Genomic DNA, 12,763 nt, shown 5'->3' with positions numbered 1-12,763 from the left:
TTCCTGGCACAATGGCTTGCAAAGCCAACAGCCAACTGTACGTTCCCCAGGCACCTGACAGCAGGTGTTTTACTTCTTTGCCCAATTTCAAATACAGATAGGTAAGTAGGAAACCATATTGTCCCCTAACAACAGTCTGATTTCTCCATTCTTTCTGGATCATTGTGTACATGAATGGGAAATGTATTCATCCAGCTTGAAGCCCAGAATGGTCGGGAAATTCTGCTCTCACTCCCGTTCCACCCAGCCCCAGCAGGCATTTAGAGGCAGGGGAAGTTCTGGACTCCTTTCTGATCTCTCTGGTGTTCCGTGAGCACACTCCTGCACACCTAGGCTGATGATTAGCTCATCCCTGATCCCAGGAGGAGGACACTTTTGCATTGAGTCCCTCCCTCTTCCAGGAGGTCTTTGTGGGCCGGTATGGAGTACCTGTAGGTAACCTAGTAGGCTTGCATCTTGCGTGGGTATCCAACTTCTCAAGCAGAGAACAGTGTAAGAAGAAGTGGAGAAGATGGAATACAGACTCCTCTGAATGCAAAGACCTCTGTGACTTGAAGTATCTTCCCAACTGTCAGATCATTAAGTTTTATACTTAGCTAAAAATCCACGGCTGCTTTGAATGTGGCCAGCAGAAAAGCCAAAGAACTCACAGAAAGGAGGATATTAAGTGAAAGAAAACTGAAAATTCAAAGAACAATGGCAAATTAAGATATGAATTCTGTAGTGCTTTCATTACATTATGTAACTAGAGTTGGGAAAACAGAAATGCTCTTGGCTTATCTTCTCAGAAAGATAATCACCACTTACGGGAAATATATACTCACACTTGTATTTAAACCGGGGAAGCAAAGCCTACCACGAGGAGACAGGAACATTTTTAAAGTCAATGTCCACAGGAAGAGACGTTTACAGGATAGAAGAAAAGAGAGAAATGTCACAGTGCAGATGATGGAGAGGCTAAGAGTTGCGTTTCTAAGCCAGGTGGCGTGAGCAGAGGAAAGATCCAAGTGAGATCAAGAATTGCTTTGGAAAGTTGGGAAAGGGTTTTTTTTTTTTTAAATTATCTTTCTGTTACTGGAGTTTTAGGATAAAAAAGCACCAACCCTGGGAGTCCCAACAGACTGGGCTCAGTGCCTATCCCAGCACACCAATTAAAGCGAGGTACTGGTGAAAGATAAATGGTATAACCAACCTCGCCACCCTGGGAAGAACCCTACGTGCATCTTCAGTGCACTGACTTGAGCTCTCAGTTTCATCACAGAGAGAACTGGGGCAGAAGGTGAGGGCAGCGGTGTTGCTCACGGTGTGCTGTGGCTAGTGACTGCTCAGCTCTGGCTCTCAAGAGGAGGTCTGGAAATGTCCCACCCCTGTTGTTATGTGAAAGGGATCATTTGGCTCCCATGAGCTGTTGACTCCTCTTACAGGGTGCGTGCACCCTACCATCTTTAGAATCAACCTCTTTGGGGGCTATTCCATCCTGCGAGGCTCACTGATGCTCAGAACCTGCTTGAAACGGTGTTTAGCCAGTCAACACTGTCTCTTGGGATCCTAGAAGACAGCGACACAGAAGGGAAAAGTCAGATGCATAAACACATAGAGGGACAAAGATTCAAGTTAGTGACTAGTGCCTTTCTTTGTTCCTAGATTTAAAACCTTGATGTTTTCAAACTTGTTCAAAAAAAAGCAAACAAATCCACTGGGCAAGGTGCTGTCTCAATGCAGCTGTGGTAACTAGTGATAATTCAGTATTTCATCTGTAGGTGAGGAATTGCTCCTTAGCCTGTCCACTCACCTCTCACAAAAGACAGTATTAATGGAGCAAGGAAAAAGATTTATTTGGTAAGTCAGCAAAGTCAAAAAGACGCTGATGGGCTGCATCCTGGAAGGCCATCTGAGCTTGGTGCATTGTGTACCATTTTTTAAAGCTCTAGGCTGAGGGGCAGCAATGGGGATTTAACTTAGGAAATAACTGATTAGATGCGTCCCAGACATCTAATCAGCAGATATTACAGGGCCTGGGGGTTGTTAGCAATCTATGAGTTTTGCATAGTCATGAAGCCATCACATTCTTGAAGAAGGTGAAAATCTTAAATCATCAGTCTTGAACTGAAGGAGACAATCTGGGGATTTCAGCTCAGTGCTATTTTGTGCTATTGTGGACCAAAACTCGTTGAATGATTAAGAAGAGCCAACTGTTTTCCAGTAATGAATCACAGAGATGTGGTTAAATGCAGCATGGAGGAGGTGGGGCTAAGTTCTCTGAACAATACATCCAGCTACAAAAAAATGAGCATCCATATATACTGTATGTGTATACATATGTACATATAGAGTCATGTACAGTCAGGGCTGTATTTTTTTTCTGCTTTGTCAATCTCAGCTTGTTATAATCATCTGCCAACATCTTCCAGGTTCCAGGACAACATCTCCAACTTATATCTGTTCCTCTTGGCTAAAGAGCCCATCTTGGCTATCCAGGTTTGAATCCTAACCACTTTCCAAAAGACACTACCAATACAATCCAGGCCCATACTTCCCTGTCCATAAAAGTCACCTTTGTGTGCATTTACATTACTCTATATATTTACTCCATTTTTCTTTCAGATTTATCGTTCTCTTCTTGCTCATTTAAGCCAGGCTCTAAATGAGGACAACACTAATTCCTCAGCAATACCACATGTGCTTGATATTTCCTGAAGCATTTGACCTAAGATTGGACTATTATGCCCCCTGGCATTTCAGTTTTAGAGATCAGAGGCATTTTATAATAAGACCCGTATTCTTAAACCAAATATTGGAAGACAGAGTCTGTAGGTAGTACTTGCCTTAAGGATCCTGCCTTAATCTCCTGCCCTGGCTTTCTTTGCTCTAAGAAGGACTGCAAGCTTTAAGATGATTTAAACCCTTTCTTATTGTGAAACACTATTTTAAAATATGCTACATTTGTTTATGCTGTTGAATATTTGTTTCATGATGCAAAAATGTACTGCATTCTCTTATGTTGCATTTGTCTAACTGTGTGAAGCTGTGTCACTTAGCCAGGCAAGACACTGGAGCAGTGGCTGAGAACTTAAATCTTATCCACAGGCAGCAGAAAGAGCAAAAACTGGGCCCGTGTGGGCTTCTGAAACACCAAAGCCCACCCCCATCAATATACCACATCAGACAAGGCCACGCCTCCTAATCCTTCCTAAACAGTCTACTAACTGGAGACCAAACGCTCAGATATATGAGCCTTTGGGTGCCATTCCCATTCAGACCACTATGCTACCCATCCTCCCATGTTCAATCCAAAATATTTTACCAAGAAATCTCTTGGGATGCAATACCATTGATTGTTTCTAATTCCTTTAACCATGTAACACCTTGGTGTTCCATATTTGTCACCTACCATAAGGAAGTATGCACTGTCTACTGTAGAGAATCAAGATGCAAAACAAAGGATGTTATGAAAAATTTATGGCAATGGGTTTTTGATCCTACTGTACCTATTGGTTTTGTGGGAGCCTAGGCAGTTTGGATGCTCACCTTACTAGACCTGGACGGAGGTGGGTGGTCCTTGGACTTCCCACAGGGCAGGGAACCCTGATTGCTCTTTGGGCTGACGAGGGAGGGGGACTTGATTGTGGGAGGGGGAGGGAAAGGGGAGGCGGCAGAAATCTTTAATAAATAAATTAATTAAAATAAATAAATAAATAAATATTTAAACCCCCAAATGATATATTTAGCTAAAATGATTTCCACTGACCTTCACAATGGATGGTCTTTCACACTATTTTGGAAAAATGATCTCCTTTCCCTTTTAATCTAGTCACATTTTTCTCTGGCTCTGGGGCTTCTTCCTTCTACTCTTTGATTTCTACTTAGTATTAACTTAATATAGTTCTATTGCTCAGAGCCCATAAACCTCCTGCAACATTAGTAGAGTCTTGACATTCCTAGACTGACCTAGGGTTCTAGCCACAAATTTGCCAAGGCCCCCAGAGGCAAAACCCCTGTGTGTCCTGTGCACAATGAAAGGTAGGCAAAATCATTTCTTGTTAAGTGTCTCATAGGAATGAAGACACAAGGAGCAGGAATTTCTTCCGAGTTTGAAACTGATCCTCTTTCTGTCTGTTGTAGAGAGTATTTACCTGCCTACTGAAGAAGGTGTTCCCCAAAGCAAACATCACCTGGTTAGTAGACGGAAGGTTTCTTCAAGGCAATGAAGAAGGTGAGTAAACAAAGCTGTGGGAACGTGTTTGGCAACACCAAGAATTAGAAAGCATTGTGCCCAAGTTGATCTTGGCATTAAAACTAGTTCTTGCTCTAAGAAAAAAAAAAAAACACCTACCAGGTGTCACTTTCTAATACTTTATTTCTGATTCCTCTAAGGGGGTAGAAGGCAATATTTCCAGAATAAAACTGGTATAGTTGATTTCTTCAGATCATACAAACCATTCAATTGGTGTAGCAGAAGTACATATTCTTTACAAGAACAAAAACATTCAAATAAACATGTAGTTAATGATATCTCTGACTTTGTAGTGTTGCTATCTTCTCTGCTTGTTATTTTAACATATTATGTTCATTTTTTTTAAAACACCACTGCTTTAAATCAATTGATGATAACTTTCACTTTCTCTTGTGAATATTTGGGACAGGATTGGGGGTGTGGCCGTAGGGATGGATATAAAAGGTTCCTTCATAAGGAACAAGTTTACTGGGAGGATTTAGTTTCTGGGGCAGGAAACACACAGCCAATTTCAGTAGAAAGTAGTGTTTCTCATAGGTTGTAACCATGGCAGCATTGCCAGAATAAGCTCGGGCATCTGCGCCTGGACATCAGGCCTTCCACTGACTCTCCCTTCCAACACATGGAACAATAGCTGAATCACACAGCTCTTGCTCAATTATTGCTTTTAATTTCTAAAATTAACAGCTTCTGCTGGTAGATGAATTTATAGATCCCTTGATGATAAGTTACTGGTTAATGGGGTCACTTTAAAATCAGTTCACTACAATAACACAACACAATCCTGAAAGTATATGTTAAAGGTTATGACAAGTATATTTTCCGGTTAAGTGAAGTATCCAGATAGGACGTGCCCAGTACATTCTCACACTAGAGGCCTGACAATGTGGTCAGAAGCCCACCAGCATACAACTAATAGCAGCTGACTAATACTTTGCTAACTAATAGCTTCAGAATCAGCAGGAAGAACTGTTCATGGGAGCCAGGCTTGTTGACACAGGCCTGCAATCCTTGTATTTGGGAGGTTAAGGAAAAGTTCAAGGTCATGCTTGACTACATAATGAGTTTAAAGTCATCCAGAGATATACCAGACCCTGGACTCAAAAGAAACAAAGAGTCTTTAATGTCAGGACTCTGTGAGAGTTCAGAATGAACTGGCCTCTGAGGACATATTTTTTTAAGGAATTTATTGCTACAATGCATGCAATTTGGAACTTATCCTAACAGTGACAGATAAAAGATTCTAGAGAAGGCTCATGGGACTAGAACTGAAAATGCTTATCAATACACAACTTATTTCAAGAGAAGGCTATGATAGGGCATCAGCATTAGAATCCATATCATCTACTACATTTGTAGTTAGGAGGAAGTCCAATCCACTCAACACCCCCTTCCTTCACTCTGCAAGAACCACACCTAGATGCACTTCCTCACATTAGGGAAGCTTAAAACTGAATGGAGCTGTTTTATATTCCTTTGATATCTTTTTACTCCATGGCCAGAGTCTACAGAAGAGCCTCCCCAGAGTTCAAGCCAATTCAAGTACAAGTCACCAATTTCTCCATTACTAAATGTCACTAATGCATTGAAATAATCTACCCCAAGCCTTTGAACCCATAGTCAGAAGAAAATCACAGAAAGAATGCACAGTACAGCCCAACTATGGATCAGTGCCACACAGGGGCTGGAACACCTGCCACAGGTTAATACAAGCTTTGCTAGAACTGGACCTTGCTTCTCCAAAGCTAAATGCCAACTCCTTGAGAGCCTACATTACTAGCAATTGGCTGTGTGGTGCAGCACCAGTCTCTAGGCTCTTTACACAGATGGGGTGGAGGATGAGTTAAGTCGTGTGTTAAAGGCCGGTCTGAACCACACACAGAGATCCTTATCTCAAAACAAAGTAAAATCAACTTTTATTATGCCATGTCTCCGCATCTTCATCTGGCTAATACAGAAAAATGTCAGGGACTAATCACGCTTCCATCTGTCCTGCAGGAATATACGTTACGAATGATAAGAAGACTGACAGAAGTGGATATTGGGAAGTAAAGTCGGTTTTAACAAGGATGCATGGTAACAGGCCAGCCCAGTCCAACAATATGACAGTTCAGTGTATGGCTCTGTCCCCGGGCCCCAGAAACAAAATGTGGAATATCTCATCACAGGCCATCATGCTTCCCTTGGGTGAGTTCCCTGTTGAGCAAAGTCAATAAGGCTTAGCCAAGAGTGCCACCAACTCAGAACATGACTAATTGTAAAGGATAGGATTTTTATTATTTCCACACCAGTACAATACCAGAAAGCTCTCCACATAACCCAAAATTGCTAAATTTTAAAATATTAAACAATTTGTAAGTAGAATCTCAAAATAATTTCTCCAAATAAAAATCAAAAATGATTCCTTTTTCTATAAAGATTTTCTCACAGTATTTTTTTTAATTGTGGTAACCCTTTCTTCTTGTATTATCTTTTTTTCTTTTTTTTTTCTTCCAAGATGGGTATTTCAGGTTATTGCCTCCACTAGCCTGGAACTCAGTATCTACTACAAGCTGATCTCTAACTCCTGGCAATCTACTGCCTTAGCCTCTCTAGTGTTAGAATTAGAGTCCTTAGTCACCACAGCCTAATCATGATGTTGAGTCAACTAGCATTCTGGTTCGTTTATCATCCCATGCAAATTAATAATAACACCTAGAATTAATTGAAATTTAAACTATCTTAAAATTCCTGAGTCATAAACATATTTTGGACTGGTGAATGACTCAGCAGGTAAAGGCACTTACTGCAAGCGTGACAACAGAGTCCCATCTTTGGGGCCTACATGGTCAGAAAAGAGGACAGACTCCAGAAAGTTGTCCTCTGATCCTCTGTCGTGTGCTATGACATATGCACTCAGGCACACATGCACAAATAAACAAATGTTCAATTGAAGAAAAGAAAGCAGAGAAGATTTAATTAGTCCCAGCATGTGTAACCTCACTGTCTAGAGATGGATGACTTGTGTACCATAATAACTTCACTACCCTGGTTAAACCACAGTACCTACATGGAGACTTTTATGACTGGAAAATGTTGATAAATTCAGCCACCCCAGCTATTACAAAATTTGAATAACCAAATTTACTACCCTGAATCATACAAAAATAATTAAGATTTTACTATATAAAATATGACAGTGGTCTCAGGAAATGTGGTGACAGCAAACATGTGTATTTCTAAGAAGCTATAAGGATGGCTGTCAAATTGCATATTCAGTAATACTCAGACAAAACCAAACAGATTTGTGAATTGTTACAGCGCTATAGAGCTATTAACCTCTTTAACTGTTATCCTAGCTTCATAAAAGTTGTCTATAACGCATCCAAAAACATATACTAATTTATTCCAGAAACCTTTTATACAGGGACAGTTTGCATTGCACTCTGGCAGCCTCCTAGACACAATGCTTGGTTACTGGATCTGCAGATGAAGGACTATATATCTTGGTACAAAGCCTTTCCCACTACTAAGAAGCAGGTGACATTCCATGCTGGGCCAAAAGCAATTTTCCCTGAGACTCTACTGTGTCCATATAATTAGATATGAAAAAGAATCCCTGTCAATTCAGAGTCACTCATTCAGTAATTTTGATGGACTTATATGAAAACAGCCTTACTCAACTTCAGTCAGCTCCCTGAAGAAGGAGCACAACTCTTTCCTAGAAGGTGGCACACGGGCAGGGCTGCAGTCTAAGAACAGTAGGAAGTTTATCATGTCTCATACAGATGTGCCAGAGCTGAGCATTGGCAGAAGCTGAAGCTGTGAGCTAAAGGCTCTAAGATCTTCAGTTCTTAAACAGAATACTATTCCCATGTGCCCCCAAACCAGTGTATTCTGATATTCAACCCAAACTTTGTTTCAAGATCAGAAAATAATGAAAACTTTTAAGATAAAAAGGAATACTGATTTTCATACCCCAAACACACTATATTTCAAATTTTACAGAGAAGTCCCTCTTCTTTCATAAGTGTAGACTCTGAGTGAGTAGGGAAATCTTAATCACCAAATGAACTTTTAGCCTTCACAGCAAGATATTAAAGCTAATAAATCTTGGAGTTTCCCAAAATCTGATTTCCAAAATGATAGCTCCCTTTCTAGCCCCATCCAAATACAAATCAACAAATCATTGTGTTCTTACTTGTGTAAGTGCGCTCATGTATTACTTCAGGGTATGGAGAAAGTCAAAAGCTATCTCTATAGCTGAGAGAAGAGGAACACTAAGCATTTAAGTGGAAGATTCCAGACAAATACTTCTTGCCTTGTGACTTCCTACAATAAGCCAAAATTCATGCTTGTGTCTGCTTCTAGGGATCCTGAAAGCATAAATAGAGACTCTAATATGCACACAAATCACCCAGACACCTTGTTAAAATGTAGATTCTAATTTAGCAAGTCGGGAGCTGAGTTCTATATTTCTAACAAGACACTGCAAGAAACTTCTGCTGTTCGGGGGGGGGGGGGGGCTCCACTCTGAGAAGAAAGGATCTCATGTGCCCTGGAATTTGGTTCATTTCTTAGGTGTACCTCGAAAGGACTGACAGCTCCTCATAGGAAACCTCAGAACTGACTCAGATGTTCTGGTGGGCCAAACTCATGGCTGCTGATGAGGTTCTGAGAGACTCCTTTGCCTAAGATAGAGTTGTTGAGGGCCAGAAGCCCATCCCTTTCAACACTGCAGCAAATGTTTGTGAGGCAACCCTACTTGGTTCTAAACCTGAGTGTTGGGAAATCACCTATGCCTGTTAGGCTGTAGTCATGTCTTTTTAACAGCACCGATTTTTATTTAGACCAAGGCAGTGTTTCTACTTTTTGGTACAATCTGAAGTCAGACATATGGTTTATGAGCTCAGATTTCATGTTGAAATCTATGTGAGTTCTGGACATGGGGCGAAGAGCTCTTCTCAGTATGCAAATCTTATAGTAAAATCTCCAAAGTGTACTGCAAGACTGACCGCTTCACCTTCCAAAGATGTTTGTTTATGAAATATATCAGAATACTGTTCTAAAACAAAAATTGTCCATCAGTAAAAAATAAATGCCTTACATTGTATCAATCTGGGACAGAACATAATCAATACCTTCAAATCCAAGAATTGGCATTTCCTCTATAAAGAATGAGACAGCAAATATTTTAAGTTTTGTAGATAATATTATCTTTGTCATAATTACTCAATTAAGAAATACAGCACAAAGGCTGTTATGGACAGCATATAAGCAAATTAGTATAACTGTATCCCAAAAACATTCCATTCATAATGTAAGAATGGGTGGGATTTGACTATATGCATTGACTTACAACCTCTGTCAAACCATCCCACAGAGATAACCATGTAAGCATTCATCTTTCAGCCATACACCCCATCTTCACAGCATGCCATTTTAGAAGAGAATGCTTATTACTTAAGAGCAGTCAGAAAGGCATTTAATGTTGGTCTTTCTGACAATTTGGAAATGATGGTCTATACTACATCATTCCACATATCGACATCTGTAAATACAATGAGGATCTAAACCAGTTTTTCTTCGTTTGGAGGGGCATGACCCATCAATAAAAATGACAAGACTCTTGGTAGCATTAAGATCAAAGGAAGGAGGTATATCATGAAGGTCCCCTAGGAAGCCCCAATTTTAAAGAGGTTCATATGAGAAAGCTTGAAAATGTGAAAATGCTGAGAAACGGCACAAAGACTAGGAAGTCTTCATGAGTCAACTACCCTTGGGTTGAAACACTGCCTTTTGGATAGAATGTGTGGTTCATGAAAGATGGAAAAGAGATGGTCAACACCAAGATATTAAGTTGGGAGTGTGACATTTGAGGACTTGAGACTAATTGTAGACTGATGTAGGAGGGACTTCTGTTTTGTATTGATTTCATTGGTTAAATAAAGAAACTGCCTTGGCTTTTTGATAGGGCAGAAAATTAGTTAGGTGGAGTAGACAGAACAGAATGCTGGGTAGAAGGCAGTGAGGCAGATGCCATGGCTCTCCCGCCTGAGACAGACATAGGCTAGAATCTTGCTGTTAAGCCACAGTCATCTGGTGATACACAGATTTATTAGAAATGGGTTAATTAAGATGTGAAAGTTAGCCAAGAAGAGGCTAGAGATAATGGGCCAGGCAGTGTTTTAAATGAATTCAGTTTCTGTGTTATTATTTCTGGGGCTAAGCTAGCCGTGCGGGTTCTGGGCAGGATGAAAAGCAGGCCTGCTCACCTCATCACTACAGTAGATGGTGAACAAGAAGATTGTGATCATTTTCTTGATCTAATGACTCTAATATAAACAGTGATGTTGTATCTAGAAAACTCACAAAATCTTCCAGGCTCAAACATTAATTTACCACATTTATTTCATCTATATTTTTTTTTGAAAGCTAACCAATCCTCCTTATAGTTGTAATTAAAAGAAAATCCTTCAGGGGCAGGAGAGATGACTTAGTGGTTAAGATATGCTGGTCTTCTGGAGGACCTGGGTTTGATTCCAAGCAAACATGTGGTGAACTACAGACATCTGTGAGTCCAGTTTTGTGAGATCCTGTCCCCTCATCTGGTCCCTGGAGGCTGCCTGGTGCACATGTCTGCATACATAAATGCAGGCAAAACTCCCATATATGTAAAATAAAATAAAATAAAAGCACATGGTGGTTAAAGAAAATTAAATGAGTGCAAAACAACACATCTTAGCTTCTATTGAGAGAGAGAGAGAGAGAGAGAGAGAGAGAGAGAGAGAGAGAGAGAAAGAAAGAAGACAAATAAATATTTTAAAGTGTTTAAAGAAAATTAAAGACAGCTCCACACCTCACCCACTCACCAGTTAATCTCACTGCCTGGTCCATCTCAAGTTCTCAATATTGATTGCTAGATAATGAACAAATCTGCTTAGAGTTGAATTCATATCTTTTACTTACAATATTTTATCCATTATCAACATCTGCCTTACACTTTCAGATTCGGTGAATGTCCCAACGGAACACCTCGCCAGTGTGACAGGATCTACCTTGGGCACACAACCTTTTCCAAATGACAAGGTGTCTCCTACAAGTAAGGACGTTTTCACACTACTTTTAATTTACATAACCTACTAATACTTTAACTAACCAGGTGGTTAAAACTAGGAGACTTGCAAGGTTCATGTCCTTCCTTGCTATGACCTTTGGCATAAACCAAAGTGCTGTTCTCATAGTTTTTAAGAGCTAACACTTAAAGTCATGGGCAAATTGCAGTCAGTAAATATTCAGCGAGGAATTTAAATTCTGTATTCATTATTAAATAGTAAATTGGCAGTCCTCCAAGACATCTTCTCACTGGGGAGCTTAAAAAAGTGGTTGCAAATGGGGAAACTGTGTGTCTAAAATAGTTGAACATGTTATGTTTAAATTTATCTGTCCTCAAATTAATTGACCAGGATGGCTAGTGAGTGCTGTGAGTTCAACCCTCCCATCCACAGCAGCATTAACAGTGGGAGCCATTGGTCAGTGTTGCTATGGTAAAGTCATGCATGGCAGGGAGTCTCAGAGGTTGGTATTGATGCGAACAAGGCATAATCCTGATGCCCACGGCCTTTGTACATTTAGAGATCCATGGCGACCTCTAATATTAAAAAAAAAAAAAAACTAAAGTATATTTAGAGTAGAAGCATGGCTTTCATTTCATATTTAATTAAAACTATCAATTTTGCTGGAAAATGGAATAAAACAAAAGCAGTCCGCAGGAATGAACAATTGCTTTAGCTGGTAGCCTTTTACATTTTGCCTACAGTCACTGTCACACACAGCTACCTTGCAGAAAGTGAGAAGCGGCTGGCAGGTGAAAAATGCCTGCAAACCAACCATCAGAAGTTTCACGTCCTGGTTCTTGGTGTTTTAGAACACTCTCCCTCTCCTGCTCCCCTCTCCTTCCTCTTTGTCATCACCCTTCTTTTTTTTTTATAGCTACCACTTTCAAAGGCCAATAAATTACAACAGACATTTCCACTCAGCAAATATCAGCATATTCAATAATAATAATAATAATGTTAATAATGATAATATCTTAAACCTCTGCAGTGCCCTATGTATCATTTGTACATTGCTGTGTGAAAAATTACTTTGGTACTTAATGCATTGTAAAACATCCCAAATTGTTCGAGGAGCCTGGAATCCACAGCTGGACAACACTAAGGATTTTAAGAGCTGCGAGTTTGAGTCATTGCCCTTTGCTTCAGTCATCTGAAAGATCAGCTGGAACAATAGCATGTACATCTGAGCTCAAGCACGCTCTCAAAACAAGATGCCTCAGTGCTCACTGCGTGGCCCTCAGTAGGACTGCATCTAATATGGCTGTTGGCTTCCTCCTGACAAAGTACTTCAAGAAATAATGGCTATAGAAAAGTAGCCTTTTAATGTCATTCTCTCCCACACTGCAGGTCACCTCTGCTTCATTCTTTCCATGAGAAACAACTATATTCTCAGGGGAAAGGCTAGGATTCCATCTCTTAAAGGGAAGAGTAG

At 40.2% G+C, this 12,763-nt stretch overlaps 1 protein-coding gene across 3 annotated transcripts in view; it reads left to right on the top strand.

The window, feature by feature from the left end:
* Positions 1-12,763, top strand: part of Cd96 (CD96 molecule) — a 76,143-nt gene that overhangs the window by 38,947 nt on the left and 24,433 nt on the right. For all 3 annotated transcript variants that reach the window (XM_050149013.1, XM_050149012.1, XM_050149014.1), the window contains exons 7-9: positions 4,123-4,213; positions 6,233-6,421; positions 11,223-11,315. In XM_050149013.1, coding sequence (XP_050004970.1) covers positions 4,123-4,213; positions 6,233-6,421; positions 11,223-11,315 — 373 coding nt within the window. The remainder of the gene's footprint in view (positions 1-4,122; positions 4,214-6,232; positions 6,422-11,222; positions 11,316-12,763) is intronic.

Source organism: Alexandromys fortis, unplaced genomic scaffold, assembly GCF_014885135.2.
Source record: "Alexandromys fortis isolate MF-2015 unplaced genomic scaffold, M_Fortis_MF-2015_v1.1 scaffold_4, whole genome shotgun sequence".
Classification (NCBI taxonomy): Eukaryota; Metazoa; Chordata; class Mammalia; order Rodentia; family Cricetidae; genus Alexandromys; species Alexandromys fortis.
The sequence above is the reverse complement of the archived record's forward strand: the minus strand, read 5'-3'. Positions and strand labels throughout refer to the sequence as shown.